The following is a 12,320-nucleotide window of genomic DNA, read 5'->3' as shown; positions in this document are numbered from 1 at the left end:
AACTAGGCATATCAACAGGCTATGGAGATGCCCATCAATAGATATCAATGTGAGTGAGTAGGGATTGCCATGCAACGGATGCACTAGAGCTATAAGTTTATGAAAGCTCAAAAAGAAACTAAGTGGGTGTGCATCCAACTTGCTTGCTCATGAAGGCCTAGGGAAATTTGAGGAAGCCCATCGTTGGAATATACAAGCCAAGTTCTATAATGAAAAATTCCCACCAGTATATGAAAGTGACAAAATAGGAGACTCTCTATCATGAAGATCATGGTGCTACTTTGAAGCACAAGTGTGGTAAAAGGATAGTAGCATTGCCCCTTCTCTCTTTTCCCTCTCTTTTTTTGGGCCTTCTCTTTTTTTTGGCCTTCTCTTTTTTTTCCTCACATGGGACAATGCACTAATAATGAATATCATCACACTTTTATTTACTTACAACTCAAGAATTACAACTCTATACTTAGAACAAAACATGACTCTATATGAATGCCTCTGGTGGTGTACCGGGATGTGCAATGAATCAAGAGTGACATGTATGAAAGAATTATGAATGGTGGCTTTGCCACAAATACAATGTCAACTACATGATCATGCAAAGCAATATGACAATTATGGAGGGTGATACGTCTCCAACGTATCTATAATTTTTTATTGTTCCATGCTGTTATATTATCATTCTTGGATGTTTTACAATCATTTTATAGTCATTTTATATCATTTTTTGGTACTAACCTATTGACATAGTGCCCAGTGCCAGTTGTTGTTTTCTGCATGTTTTTTACATCGCAAGAAATCAATATCAAACGGAGTCCAAACGCAGCGAAACTTTTTTTGGATTTTTTATGGACCAGAAGACACCCAATGGGCCGGAGAAGCACCTTGGGGGTGCCCCGAGGGGGGCACAACCCACCAGGGCGCGTCTGGGCCCCAGGCGCACCTAGGTGGGTTGTGCCCACCTCGGTGGCCTCCCGCACCGCCTCTTTGCTCTACAAATACCCCAATATTCCAGAAACCTTAGGGGAGTCGACGAAAATCAATTCCAGCCGGCGCAAGTTCCAGAAACCACATATCCAATCTAGACACCATCATAGAGGGGTTCATCATGCCCATTGGTGCCTCTCCGATGATGCATGAGTAGTTCTTTGTAGACCTACGGGTCCGTAGTTAGTAGCTAGATGGCTTTCTCTCTCTCTTTTGATTCTCAATACAATGGTCTCTTGGAGATCCATATGATGTAACTCTTTTTGCGATGTGTTTGTTGGGATCCGATGAACTTTGAGTTTATGATCAGATCTATCTTTTTATCCATGAAAGTTATTTGAGTCTTCTTTGATCTCTTATATGCATGATTGCTTATAACCTCGTATTTCTTCTCCGATATTTGGGTTTTGTTTGGCCAACTTGATCTATTTATCTTGCAATGGGAAGAGGTGCTTTGTAATGGGTTCGATCTTACGGTGCTTGATCCCAGTGACAGAAGGGGAACCGACACGTATGTATCGTTGCTATTAAGGATAACAAGTTGGGGTCTATTTCTACATAAATAGATCTTGTCTACATCATGTCATCGTTCTTATTGCATTATTCCGTTTCTCCATGAACTTAATACACTAGATGCATGCTGGATAGCGGTCGATGTGTGGAGTAATAGTAGTAGATGCAGGCAGGAGTCGGTCTACTAATCTTGGACGTGATGCCTATATAATGATCATTGCATGGATATTGTCGTGATTATTTGAAGATCTATCAATTGCCCAACAGTAATTTGTTCACCCACCGTTTGCTATTTTTCTCGAGAGAAGCTACTAGTGAAATCTACGGCCCCGGGTCTCTTCTTTATTATATTTGCCTTTGCAATCTATTTTTATTTGCTTTTATTTTCAGATCTATTAAACCAAAAATACAAAAATACCTTGCTACACTTTATTTTATTTGGCGATCTATCTATCAACTTATTACAACTTTCTCACGTCCTCTTGCCAATTTCTGCCGCCGTTACCCGAAAGGGATTGACAACCCCTTTTAACACGTCGAGTTGCGAGTATTTGTTATTTGTGTGCAGGTGCTGTTTACGTAGTGTTGGTTGGTTCTCCTACTGGTTCGATAATCTTGCCCTCATCATTAAGGGAAATACCTATCGTTATTGTGCTGCATCATCCCTTCCTCTTTGGGGAAATACTGACGTAGTTCTAGCAGACATCAGAGCGTGTCATAATAAACGGAACGGTGGAAAGTTGCATGGCAATATATCTCGGAATGCTATGGAAATGCCATAATAGGTAGGTATGGTGGCTGTTTTGAGGAAGGTATATGGTGGCTATTTTGAGGAAGGTAGTGGGTGAAGGAACTGGCGAAAGTTGCGCGGTACTAGAGAGGCTAGCAATGGTGGAAAGGTGAGAGTGCGTATAATCCATGGACTCAACATTAGTCATAAATAACTCACATACTTATTGCAAAAATCTATTAGTCATCGAAACAAAGCACTACGCGCATGCTCCTAGGGGGATAGATTGGTAGGAAATACCATCGCTTGTCCCCGACCGCCACTCATAAGGAAGACAATCAAAAAATATCTCATGCTCCAACTTTGTTACATAACGGTTCACCATACGTGCATGCTACAGGACCCACAAACCTCAACACAAGTATTTCTCAAATTCACAACTACTCACTAGCATGACTCTAATATCACCATCTTCATATCTCAAAACAATCATAAGGAATCAAACTTCTCATAGTATTCAATGCACTTTATATGAAAGTTTTTATTATATCCCTCTTGGATGCCTATCATATTAGGACTAAATTTATAACCCAAGCAAATTACCATACTGTTTAAAGACACTCAAAATAATATAAGTGAAGCATGAGAGTTCATTAATTTCTATAAAATAAAACCACCGTCGTGCTCTAAAAAGATATAAGTGAAGCACTAGAGCAAAATTGCCTAGCTCAAAAGATATAAGTGAAGCACATAGAGTATTCTAATAGATCACGATTCATGCGTGTCTCTCTCAAAAGGTGTGTACAACAAGGATGATTGTGGCAAACTAAAAGCCAAAGACTCAAATCATACAAGATGCTTCAAGCAAAACACATATCATGTGGTGAATAAAAATATAGCCTCAAGTAAAGTTACCGATAGACGAAGACGAAAGAGGGGACGCCTTTCGAGGCATCCCCAAGCTTAGGCTCTTGGTTGTCCTTGAATGTTACCTTGGGGTGCCTTGGGTATCCCCAAGCTTAGGCTCTTGCCACTCCTTATTCCATAGTCCATCAAATCCTTACCCAAAACTTGAAAACTTCACAACACAAAACTCAACGGAAAATCTCATAAGCTCCGTTAGTATAAGAAAATAAATCACCACCTTTGGTACTATTGTGAACTCATTCTTTATTTATATTGGTGTAATATCTACTGTATTCCAACTTTTCCATGGTTCAAACCCCCCCCGATACTAGCCATAGATTCATCAAAATAAGCAAACAACACAAAGAAAACAGAATCTGTCAAAAACGGAACAGTCTGTACCAATCTGTAACTCTCGAATACTTCTGTAACTCCAAAAATTCTGACAAATCAGGACAACCTGGGCAATTTGTGTACTAATCTAGTGCAAAAAGAATCAGATCAAAATCATGCTTCTGTGAATTACGAAAATTATTTTCCTGGGCGCAAAAGTTTTTGTTTCTCAGCAAGATCAAAACAACTATCACCGTAAGCTATCACAAAGGTCTTACTTGGCACAAACACTAATTAAAACACAAAACCACATCTAAACAGAGGCTAGATGAATTATTTATTGCAAAACAGAACCTAAAAAGCAAAAACAAAAATAAAATTGGGTTGCCTCCCAACAAGCGCTATTGTTTAACGCCCTTAGCTAGGCATAAAACACGAATAGATCTAGATATTATCATCTTCGCCCTTTGGAAAGCAAAGAGAAAATTTCTTATCCATGGCATTTATCTTTCTATTTTGTGAAAGCACATGGCCATTAATAGTAGAAGAAAGATTAAGCACATTACGAAAATTTGCATCTAAACTAGCCTTCATCTCTTTGATTATTTCATTTTGATAAAAGCACATAAGAGCAGTTGATTCAACATTTTCTCCCCTGGGGGTTCCCGAATATGGTTTTCATCTTCTCATAAGTATCGATGGCATCCCCTCCAAGAAAACGATTTTCTAATATAGAGTCCAAAACTTGCTTAAAAGAGGGAGGTAAACCAACATAAAAGCTTTTCAAGTATATCTCAATCTGATATTGGGGCACATAACTAGCTCGAATCCTCAACAGCCTATCCCAAGCATCTTTCAAAGATTCATCAAGAAAATAATGAAAAATTCCGGGATCATCTTCATCAAAATTGTTGAAATCTTCCTTAACAAACCCCAATAAGTCTTTCTGTAGCGTTATTATTCATGAGCTTAGAAAGGACAGAGGGGCTATCCACAACAGTAAAACTTGGGAGAAAACCCTTGGCCCTTTTAGAGTCGGCCATAGCGATAGAAAGGCGAATGGAAAAGGGGCGCAGAAAAGGCAAAAAAATTCGAAAATCGTTTTAGAAGTGGGGGAGAGGAAAACGAGAGGCAAATGGTTAATAATGTATACTTGACGATACAACTGTCGTCTCCTACAGTCTCAGACGAAATCCGATGTCTCCAATGCTCGGCTGACGCCTCAGGGTGCGGCTATGTGCCGCCCACAGCAAACTCTACCATGGCTCGCTTGCAAGCAGCACGCATTGGGCGGCAAGTAGCCGTGGTTTGCCTACTGATGTTAGTTTTTTCTTATTTTTTCTTCCGTTTGAATTCACATTTTTGTTATATTTTGCTTTATTTTCACCTTTTTATATTAAAAAACGTTCTAAATATATATATTGAAAAATATTTTACATAAAAGGTTACAAAAAGTTAACATTGCATTTAAAAATATTAAATGTGTATCAAGAGTAATAATTATATACACAAAAAATGTACAACGTGAATCAAAAAATAGAAAATTGTTAGTTATGTGTACCAAAATACTTATACATTGTAAATAAATATTCGTGTAATTATCAAAAAATATGTTATATTAAAAAATGTTCACAAATTTTAAAAAATGAGTTTTGAATATTTTTAGAAAAAAGTGTATAATGTAAAGAAAAGTTTAGATAGTTAAGAAAAAATATTTTTATCATTAAAAAATGTTCAATTGAATTGCAAGAAGTTTAAAATGTACTTAAAAAGTGATCAAAGCATTTTTTGTAAAATGTTAAAAAAATAATTGAAAATATTGAAAGAATTTATAAAAAATGTGTATATGTATAAAAATGTAAAACATAAATGAAAAAAGTAGTCATCAAAATATATACTAAAAATATTTATCAAGTATTTTAAAAGTATTAAACATGTGTAAAAAATGTTCCTAATGTATACGTAAATATGTACAGTACATATGAAAATGTATACATGTGCTGAAAAATAGAAATAAAAGCTGACAAAAAAATAAAAGTCAACAAAGAAACAAAAAAATAAAAATGAAGAAAACCCCCAAAGAAAACAATGATAGAAAAAAATATGATGAAGAAAGAAATAAAAATTGAGAAAACAAAGAAAACCAGAGTAAAACTGAAGAAGGAAATTAAAAAGTGACGAAGCTCAACGAGAAAACAAAGAAAACCGGCGTAAAAAGGAAGAAAGAGAGAAAAAGCAATGGGAAAACAAAAAACAAAGTATAAACTAAAAATAAAATAATTAAAGAACAAGTAAAAGAAATAAAAGTATAACAAGAAAAAAAATCATCAATCGAACGTACAACAATCAATAGGAGAGACAAAGATTACCGCTAAATGGGCCAACCCGCTAGTGCGACACATAGGTGTCGCGGACACCTCGGTGTATCGGGAGCAACTAAGGGGTACCCCATGCAAGAGCCTCTCAAGGGTCACTTTTGATGGGCTAAAAACACGTCTCTTGGCGCTCTCAGCTGCTGCCACATGTCACATGTTAGGTGCTCCATCAAAATTTTATTTTTTTACATGTTTTCGTGCTTTAGATAGCTTTTTCTCGATTTTTTCGGCTTTTCTATTTTCGCTCGATTTTCCCTAGGTTTTGGAGAGAAAAATTGCGCGAAAGAAATGTGTGTTTTTGCTTCCACGAGAGGCACAGATTCGCTTCTGCAAGAGGCACAGTTGTGCATCTTAGAAAGAAAAATGTTTTTTTTCACAGGAGGCACATATTTGCTTCTTGTGAAGGTACAGGTTTGTTTCGGCGAGAGGCAAGCTCGAAAAAGGGAAAAATGTTTTGCTTCCATGAGAGGCACATACTTGCTCTTAGTGGAGACGCACATTTGCTTCCGCGTACCTCTCACAAAGAAAAAAACGCATTTTTCTACCTCCACAAGAGGCATATATCTTTTTCTTGTGGAGGCACGGGTTTTCTTCTGCGAAAGGCACAACCATGCCTCTCAAAAAATGGAAAAAACTTGTTTTTTTATGAGAGACGCATATTTGCTTCTACGAGAAGTAGAATTGTGCGTCTTGAAGAAGGGAAAAAGTGAAAAGAATAATAATGTTTCTAGTTACGATTTTTTCTACTGGTTTCTTCGTAAAAAAAGGTTCGTCAAAACCTAACGTATGATCTTGTTTCGAAGATCTCGACGCGAGGTTTCCAACGGTGAAAACAATTCAATATTTGGATGTACGATTCAAGAAATAAACGTTTCAAAAAACGAATCTATGAAAGAAAAGAAAAACTCTCAGGCTGCCATTTTGGGAAATTGCGATTTTTTTATTGAGGGGTTGTGATTTTTTTTTTTTTGAGGGGGAGTTGCGATTTTATTTTGGTTCTAGGCCAGCGTTCGAACGGGCTTTTCGGCTGAGCGAGAGAAAACAGCATAGAAAGGCCTGGCTACCGCAAACCTCTTTTTACCGGTTCCTGGAGGTACCGGCAAACCATCCGCTGTTCGTCTGGTTTGGGATTCGTGCGTTCACGTGGCCCACCTCTCGTATAGCACTTGTATTCTCATAACCCATCTTTCGTATAGCACTCTTGCATGTCAGAAGGCTGGCCCACCTCTTTTCACCACTTTGCACTAGTATGTCAGCTACAGGTACTACTTTTGTCAGTGCACTGTACGCATGTATGCAACTTCTTTGCTCTCTCTGCCCTTCCAAATGCATCTTTTTTATTTTTGCTTACAATTTTAGATGGTCATCATCTTTCACATTAAAAATCCGTTATTGAACTATATATATATATATATATATATATATATATATATATATATATTCAAATTCCTTGCAACATGATCTTCAGAACAAGTTCGATCTTGAATATTTTTCAATTAGATTCAGAAATAACGTGTTTCACAGTCTCAAAAAAATATCTCGTTTCATAGATTTCACTTAGTCCAAAAAATAAATTTCACTAAGTTCATAGATATAAATTATTTCAAAGAATTGAAACATATTTTTTAAGTCAAAATGATTGAAAATCAATCTTTATAAGGACTGAAATCGGTTTTCTAAAATGAGTGAAATAATTCAAGCAAGTCTTTTCAAATGAAACGAGCAAAATTTGTACTTTCAAATGAGTGCAATATGTTTTCTGAAATTAGTTTCTTGAAATATTATATTTGTGAAATATTATATACCAGCTTATTAATATATAGTATTTCAAATATATGTCACTGACTCAAATCTTGCATGTATTCAGTTAAGAAAATATAATATTTCAATTGAGCGAGCGGATTTGAGGATATTTCATTGTTTGAAACTGATTTTTGTGATGAGTGAAATACGTTTCAAGATATTTCATAAATGCAAAGTGAAATTGGTATTAGAGATTTTTTTTTTGTAAAGAGTGAATCAGTTTTCCAAATTAGTGAAATGTGTTTTTTTCAAACTAGTGAAATACTGATTTTGGAATGAGTGGAATTATATTCTTTGAAATGAGTAAAATCTATCTTTTGCACATGAGTGTAATTTGTTTTCTCAAACTAGTGAAATGAGTGAAATATATCTTTTGGAATGAGTGAAATCAGTTTTTTCAAACGAGTGAAACATAATATTACAATTGAGTGAGTGTAACATGCTTCTCTAAATTGAGTGAAATCTAATTATGTAATTGAGCGTAGTGTGTTTCCTAAAATGAGTGAAATTAATGTTGAGATCTTTATATTTTAATGAGTGAAATCAATTTTTTTTAAACGAGTGAAATATAGTATAGTATTTCAGTTGAGTGAGTGTAATGCGTTTTCTGAAATCGGTGAAATATATCTTTTGGAAATGAGTGTAATGTGTTTTTTGAAACTAGTGAAATCTATTTTCTGAACAAGTGAAATTTGTTTCCTTAACCGATATTTTTTATAAATGAGCGAAATCATTTTTCTGAAAAAAAAATTTGGTGTGTGGAAATATGTTAAACGGGTTATTTCAGATACGTTCAAATGATTATTTAAAATATATGAAACTAGTATTTATGAAATACATGAAACATATTTCAATGTGTTTGTCAAGTTGTTTATTCAATGTGTGAAACTGATGGTTTTGAAATACAACCAGAACTGAAATATGAAAACTATAAAATTCAAATTGTTCAAAATATATCCAAGATCGGTCTTGTTTCAGAGGTCTTGTCGCCCTGAATTTTTTTTTCAAAAACAGAGTTTAGATTCAAAGCATATTTATCATCCAAAATTTTCCCAAAGAAATTAAATAGAGGTCTTGCGTGGGAAGAGAGAGAGGAATAATATATGTACCATCCATGCAAGTGTCATTTCCCCCGACAAAAGCTGTTGCATGCAAAGGGACCCACACTTGTATTACCGGTGTATAAAGTTGAGGCTGCAATTACTAGTTTATACGAATGAAGACCACACGGATCTTGATGAAATGGACAAAAGATGGATCCAACACCCGTACATCCCGGCTCCGGTAAAATTACTTGTTCGGCCTGGCTATCCTCCTCTACTACAACCGCCGCCGCCTGATATTCGTATTTGGATGACACGTTTGCATATTTGGTTAGCTGACTACTCTTAGTATTTCTTTTGAGTAACCTCATATTACTTGTCGTCGCTCAGATAGATACATTCATATGGATGAATGGAATAATACTTAGAACTTTTTCTTGAACAAAGTAATACTTAGAACTGACTCATTATTATTTTTCTTACTACCATATCCAGTAGGAGTATATTGGGAGGAGAATCGAACCGAATCAATTACTGCAGTTGCATGCGTTGTAATCATCTCTATTCCCTTAGTGTACATCTAACTTCAAAATTTGTCCATAAAAGAGTGTACATATATCTTCTCAATGCACTTTATAGTAGGAAAAAAAACTCCTCTCTCATCACACGGTAATCAAGACCAATAGCAATTTACACATGCTCTTCTTAATTTCTACATGCACTTAGCTCATTGAGGGTTGGGTAATTAAAGAGAAGAGAGATGGTGTCTTGCACCTTTCCAGTGCATTTTTTACTCAACTTCATAATTTGTCCTAAAATTTCTAGATGTACACTCTTCACCGGACGGAGGGAGTATGTGTTTTTGTAAACTTCCATTGCCAATACGCACAATAAATACATGAGATGCCAGCCGGCCCCTGAGCTGCGCGATTCATCCCTGTTCGATTCAATCTACGCCGGCAACATGGCCAAGCCCAAAGCAAAGCGGCTCAAATCGTTCCCCAACGACGCCGCAGCGGCCGACGGCGTGGCCGCGAGCGCCATCGCTTCCTCGTACAACGACCACATACGCCCGCTCCTGGACGCCGTGGACCGGCTGCGCCATCTCAATGTCTCGCAGGAGGGCATCCAGCTGCCCACCATCGTCGTCGTCGGCGACCAGTCCAGCGGCAGGTCCAGCGTGCTCGAGTCGCTGGCCGGCATCAGCCTCCCGCGCGGCCAGGGCATCTGCACCCGCGCGCCGCTCGTCATGCGCCTCAAGGACGACCCTTCCGGCGGCGACGCCCCCGTGCTGCAGCTCGAGTACGGCGCCGGCCGCGTCGTCAGCACCTCTGAGGCCGAGGTCGCCGACGCCATCGACGCGGCCACCGCCGAGATCGCCGGCTCTGGCAAGGGCATCTCCGACAGGCCCATCACCCTCGTCGTGCGGAAGCGCGGCCTCCCGGACCTCACCCTCGTCGACCTCCCCGGCATCACGCGCGTGCCCGTAAAGGGCCAGCCCGACGACATCTACGAGCAGGTCGCCGGGATCATCAAGGAGTACATCGCGCCCAAGGAGACCATCATCCTCAACGTGCTCTCCGCCACGGTCGACTTCCCGACCTGCGAGTCCATCCGGATGTCGCAGCAGGTGGACCGTCACGGCGACCGCACGCTCGCCGTCGTCACCAAGTCCGACAAGGCCCCCGAGGGGCTGCTAGACAAGGTCACCATGGACGACGTCAACATCGGCCTCGGCTACGTCTGCGTCCGCAACCGCGTCGGCGACGAGACGCACGACCAGGCGCGCGGCGAGGAGGAGCGGCTGTTCGACCATCACCCGCTCCTGTCCAGAATCGACAAGTCCATGGTGGGCATCCCCGTGCTCGCGCAGCGGCTGATGCAGATCCAGGCCACCATCATCGCCAAGTGCCTCCCCGACATCGTCAAGCAGATCACCGACCGGCTCAGCCGCAGCACCGCCGAGCTAGAGCAGATGCCACCGGATCTCAACAACGTGGCCGACGCGGTGCGAGCCTTTTTCCACATTGTCAAGCGGACGTGCTCGTCGCTGGAGAAGATGCTCGTGAGGGGCGAGTTCGACGAGTACCCCGACGACCGCCACTTCCACGGAACCGCGCGTATCGCCGAGATGCTGAACGCGTACGCCAAGAAACTGCCGGCAGAGTGCCCCCAGCAGAGCAGCGACCTGTTCCTGATGGAGGAGGTGCGCATCCTGGAGGAGACCACGGCCATCAAGCTCCCCGACTTCCTCCCAAGGTCGGCGTTCCTCGTCCTGCTCAAGAAGAAGGTCCAGACCGTCGTGCAGGTGCCGCACGACCTCGCCCGCGAGGTCTGGGTGCTGGAGGTGCTGCTGCAGCACTCGAACGACTTCCCGCAGGTGCAGCCGTCGTGGCGCCGCGCGGTCCAGAGCATGATGGACAAGGCACGAGCGCAGTCGGCGCGGCACGTCACGGAGCTGATCGACATGGAGCTGGTGGCCGACTACACCTATAATCCCGACTACAGCAAGACATGGTCCGAGCTCATGGAAGGGTACGGCAAGTTCATGGAGGCCGTGAAAGACCGCACCAAACCCACGGCCGTCACCCTGAAGGGCTTCGGGAAGGTGGAGGTGGCGCACCTGAGGAACCACGACGACCTGGCCGGGCAGGCGTTCGACATGCGGGCTCGCCTCGCCTCGTACTGGAGGAGCATCGTGCTCCGGCTCGTCGATGGGCTGGCGCTGCACGTACCGCGCGCCGTGAAGCGGCTCGCCGAGAACGACCTCGAGGTGGCGCTCTCCGACGAGCTCCTAGGGAACAAGATGGCCGGAGTGGAGCGGATGCTCGCGCCCTCGCCCGGCACCGGCAGCAAGCGCCAGCGCCTCAAGAAGAGCATCGTATTGCTTCAGCAGTCCAAGGAGGCCGTGGCTGACATCATGGACAGGATTAGCGCGGCAGGGGAAGTGTAGGCCACATGCATCTCATCGATGAGAATGTGCACGTTCCTTATTTTGTTAGACTTTAGCGAAATGGACTTGCCTGCGTGTGATGTTTGTGCTGCACATTGTGCGCAGCGAGGGATAGTCTTTTCCTTTTTTTTTTTTGCGAAATGGGATAGTCCTTTCATGCTTACAATTATGCCTTATATAAAGATATGATACGCCTAGGTGTACTCTCGTAAAAAAAAGACTAGAGAAAAAATTGAACTTTGTTGAGGGCATATATTCTAAGTCAATTGAAAAATCTTTGTTAGAGGCGTATATTTGGGTCTGTTTAGGGCACACCTAGATATTCAGATTACCCACCATTAACCCCAAAACAAATTGAACAAAATTGAGCAATCTTCTAGCCGTGGCTCCAATTGGTGTGAAAATTGTATGTAAAAGAACTTTTCTTTTCAGTCATAAATAACTTAAGCGAACAAGACTGGGCATATTTTTTTTGATAGACAAATATAGAACTTCAAGTATTTTGGAACGGATGTAGTAGGTGCCTCTCCCCGACGCGTACGATTGATATATTATACACATTTTTTAAAAGATAATATGAGTCTCATTCATTAAACAACGAGTAAGATACGATTCATGTAGACACCGACCGACAAAACTGAAAAGACCACGGGACCCTAGCAATGCCCAAAGGTAAACGCTTG

The 12,320-nt window shown here is 41.0% G+C and overlaps 1 protein-coding gene across 1 annotated transcript; it reads left to right on the top strand.

Moving 5' to 3' along the window:
* Positions 1-9,607: 9,607 nt before the first annotated feature.
* Positions 9,608-11,637, top strand: LOC123099664 (dynamin-related protein 4C-like). Its single transcript, XM_044521782.1, has one exon. It carries the CDS (start codon positions 9,649-9,651, stop codon positions 11,635-11,637), a length of 1,989 nt encoding a protein of 662 aa, XP_044377717.1. The 5' UTR covers positions 9,608-9,648.
* The last annotated feature ends 683 nt before the right edge of the window (positions 11,638-12,320 follow it).

This window comes from Triticum aestivum, chromosome 4D (genome assembly GCF_018294505.1).
Source record: "Triticum aestivum cultivar Chinese Spring chromosome 4D, IWGSC CS RefSeq v2.1, whole genome shotgun sequence".
NCBI lineage: Eukaryota > Viridiplantae > Streptophyta > Magnoliopsida > Poales > Poaceae > Triticum > Triticum aestivum.
This window is presented reverse-complemented; position numbering and strand designations above follow the sequence as displayed.

Excerpts from the sequence above, each read along its gene's own strand:
- LOC123099664 (XM_044521782.1), top strand. The coding sequence starts at position 9,649 with ATGGCCAAGCCCAAAGCAAAGCGGCTCAAATCGTTCCCCAACGACGCC.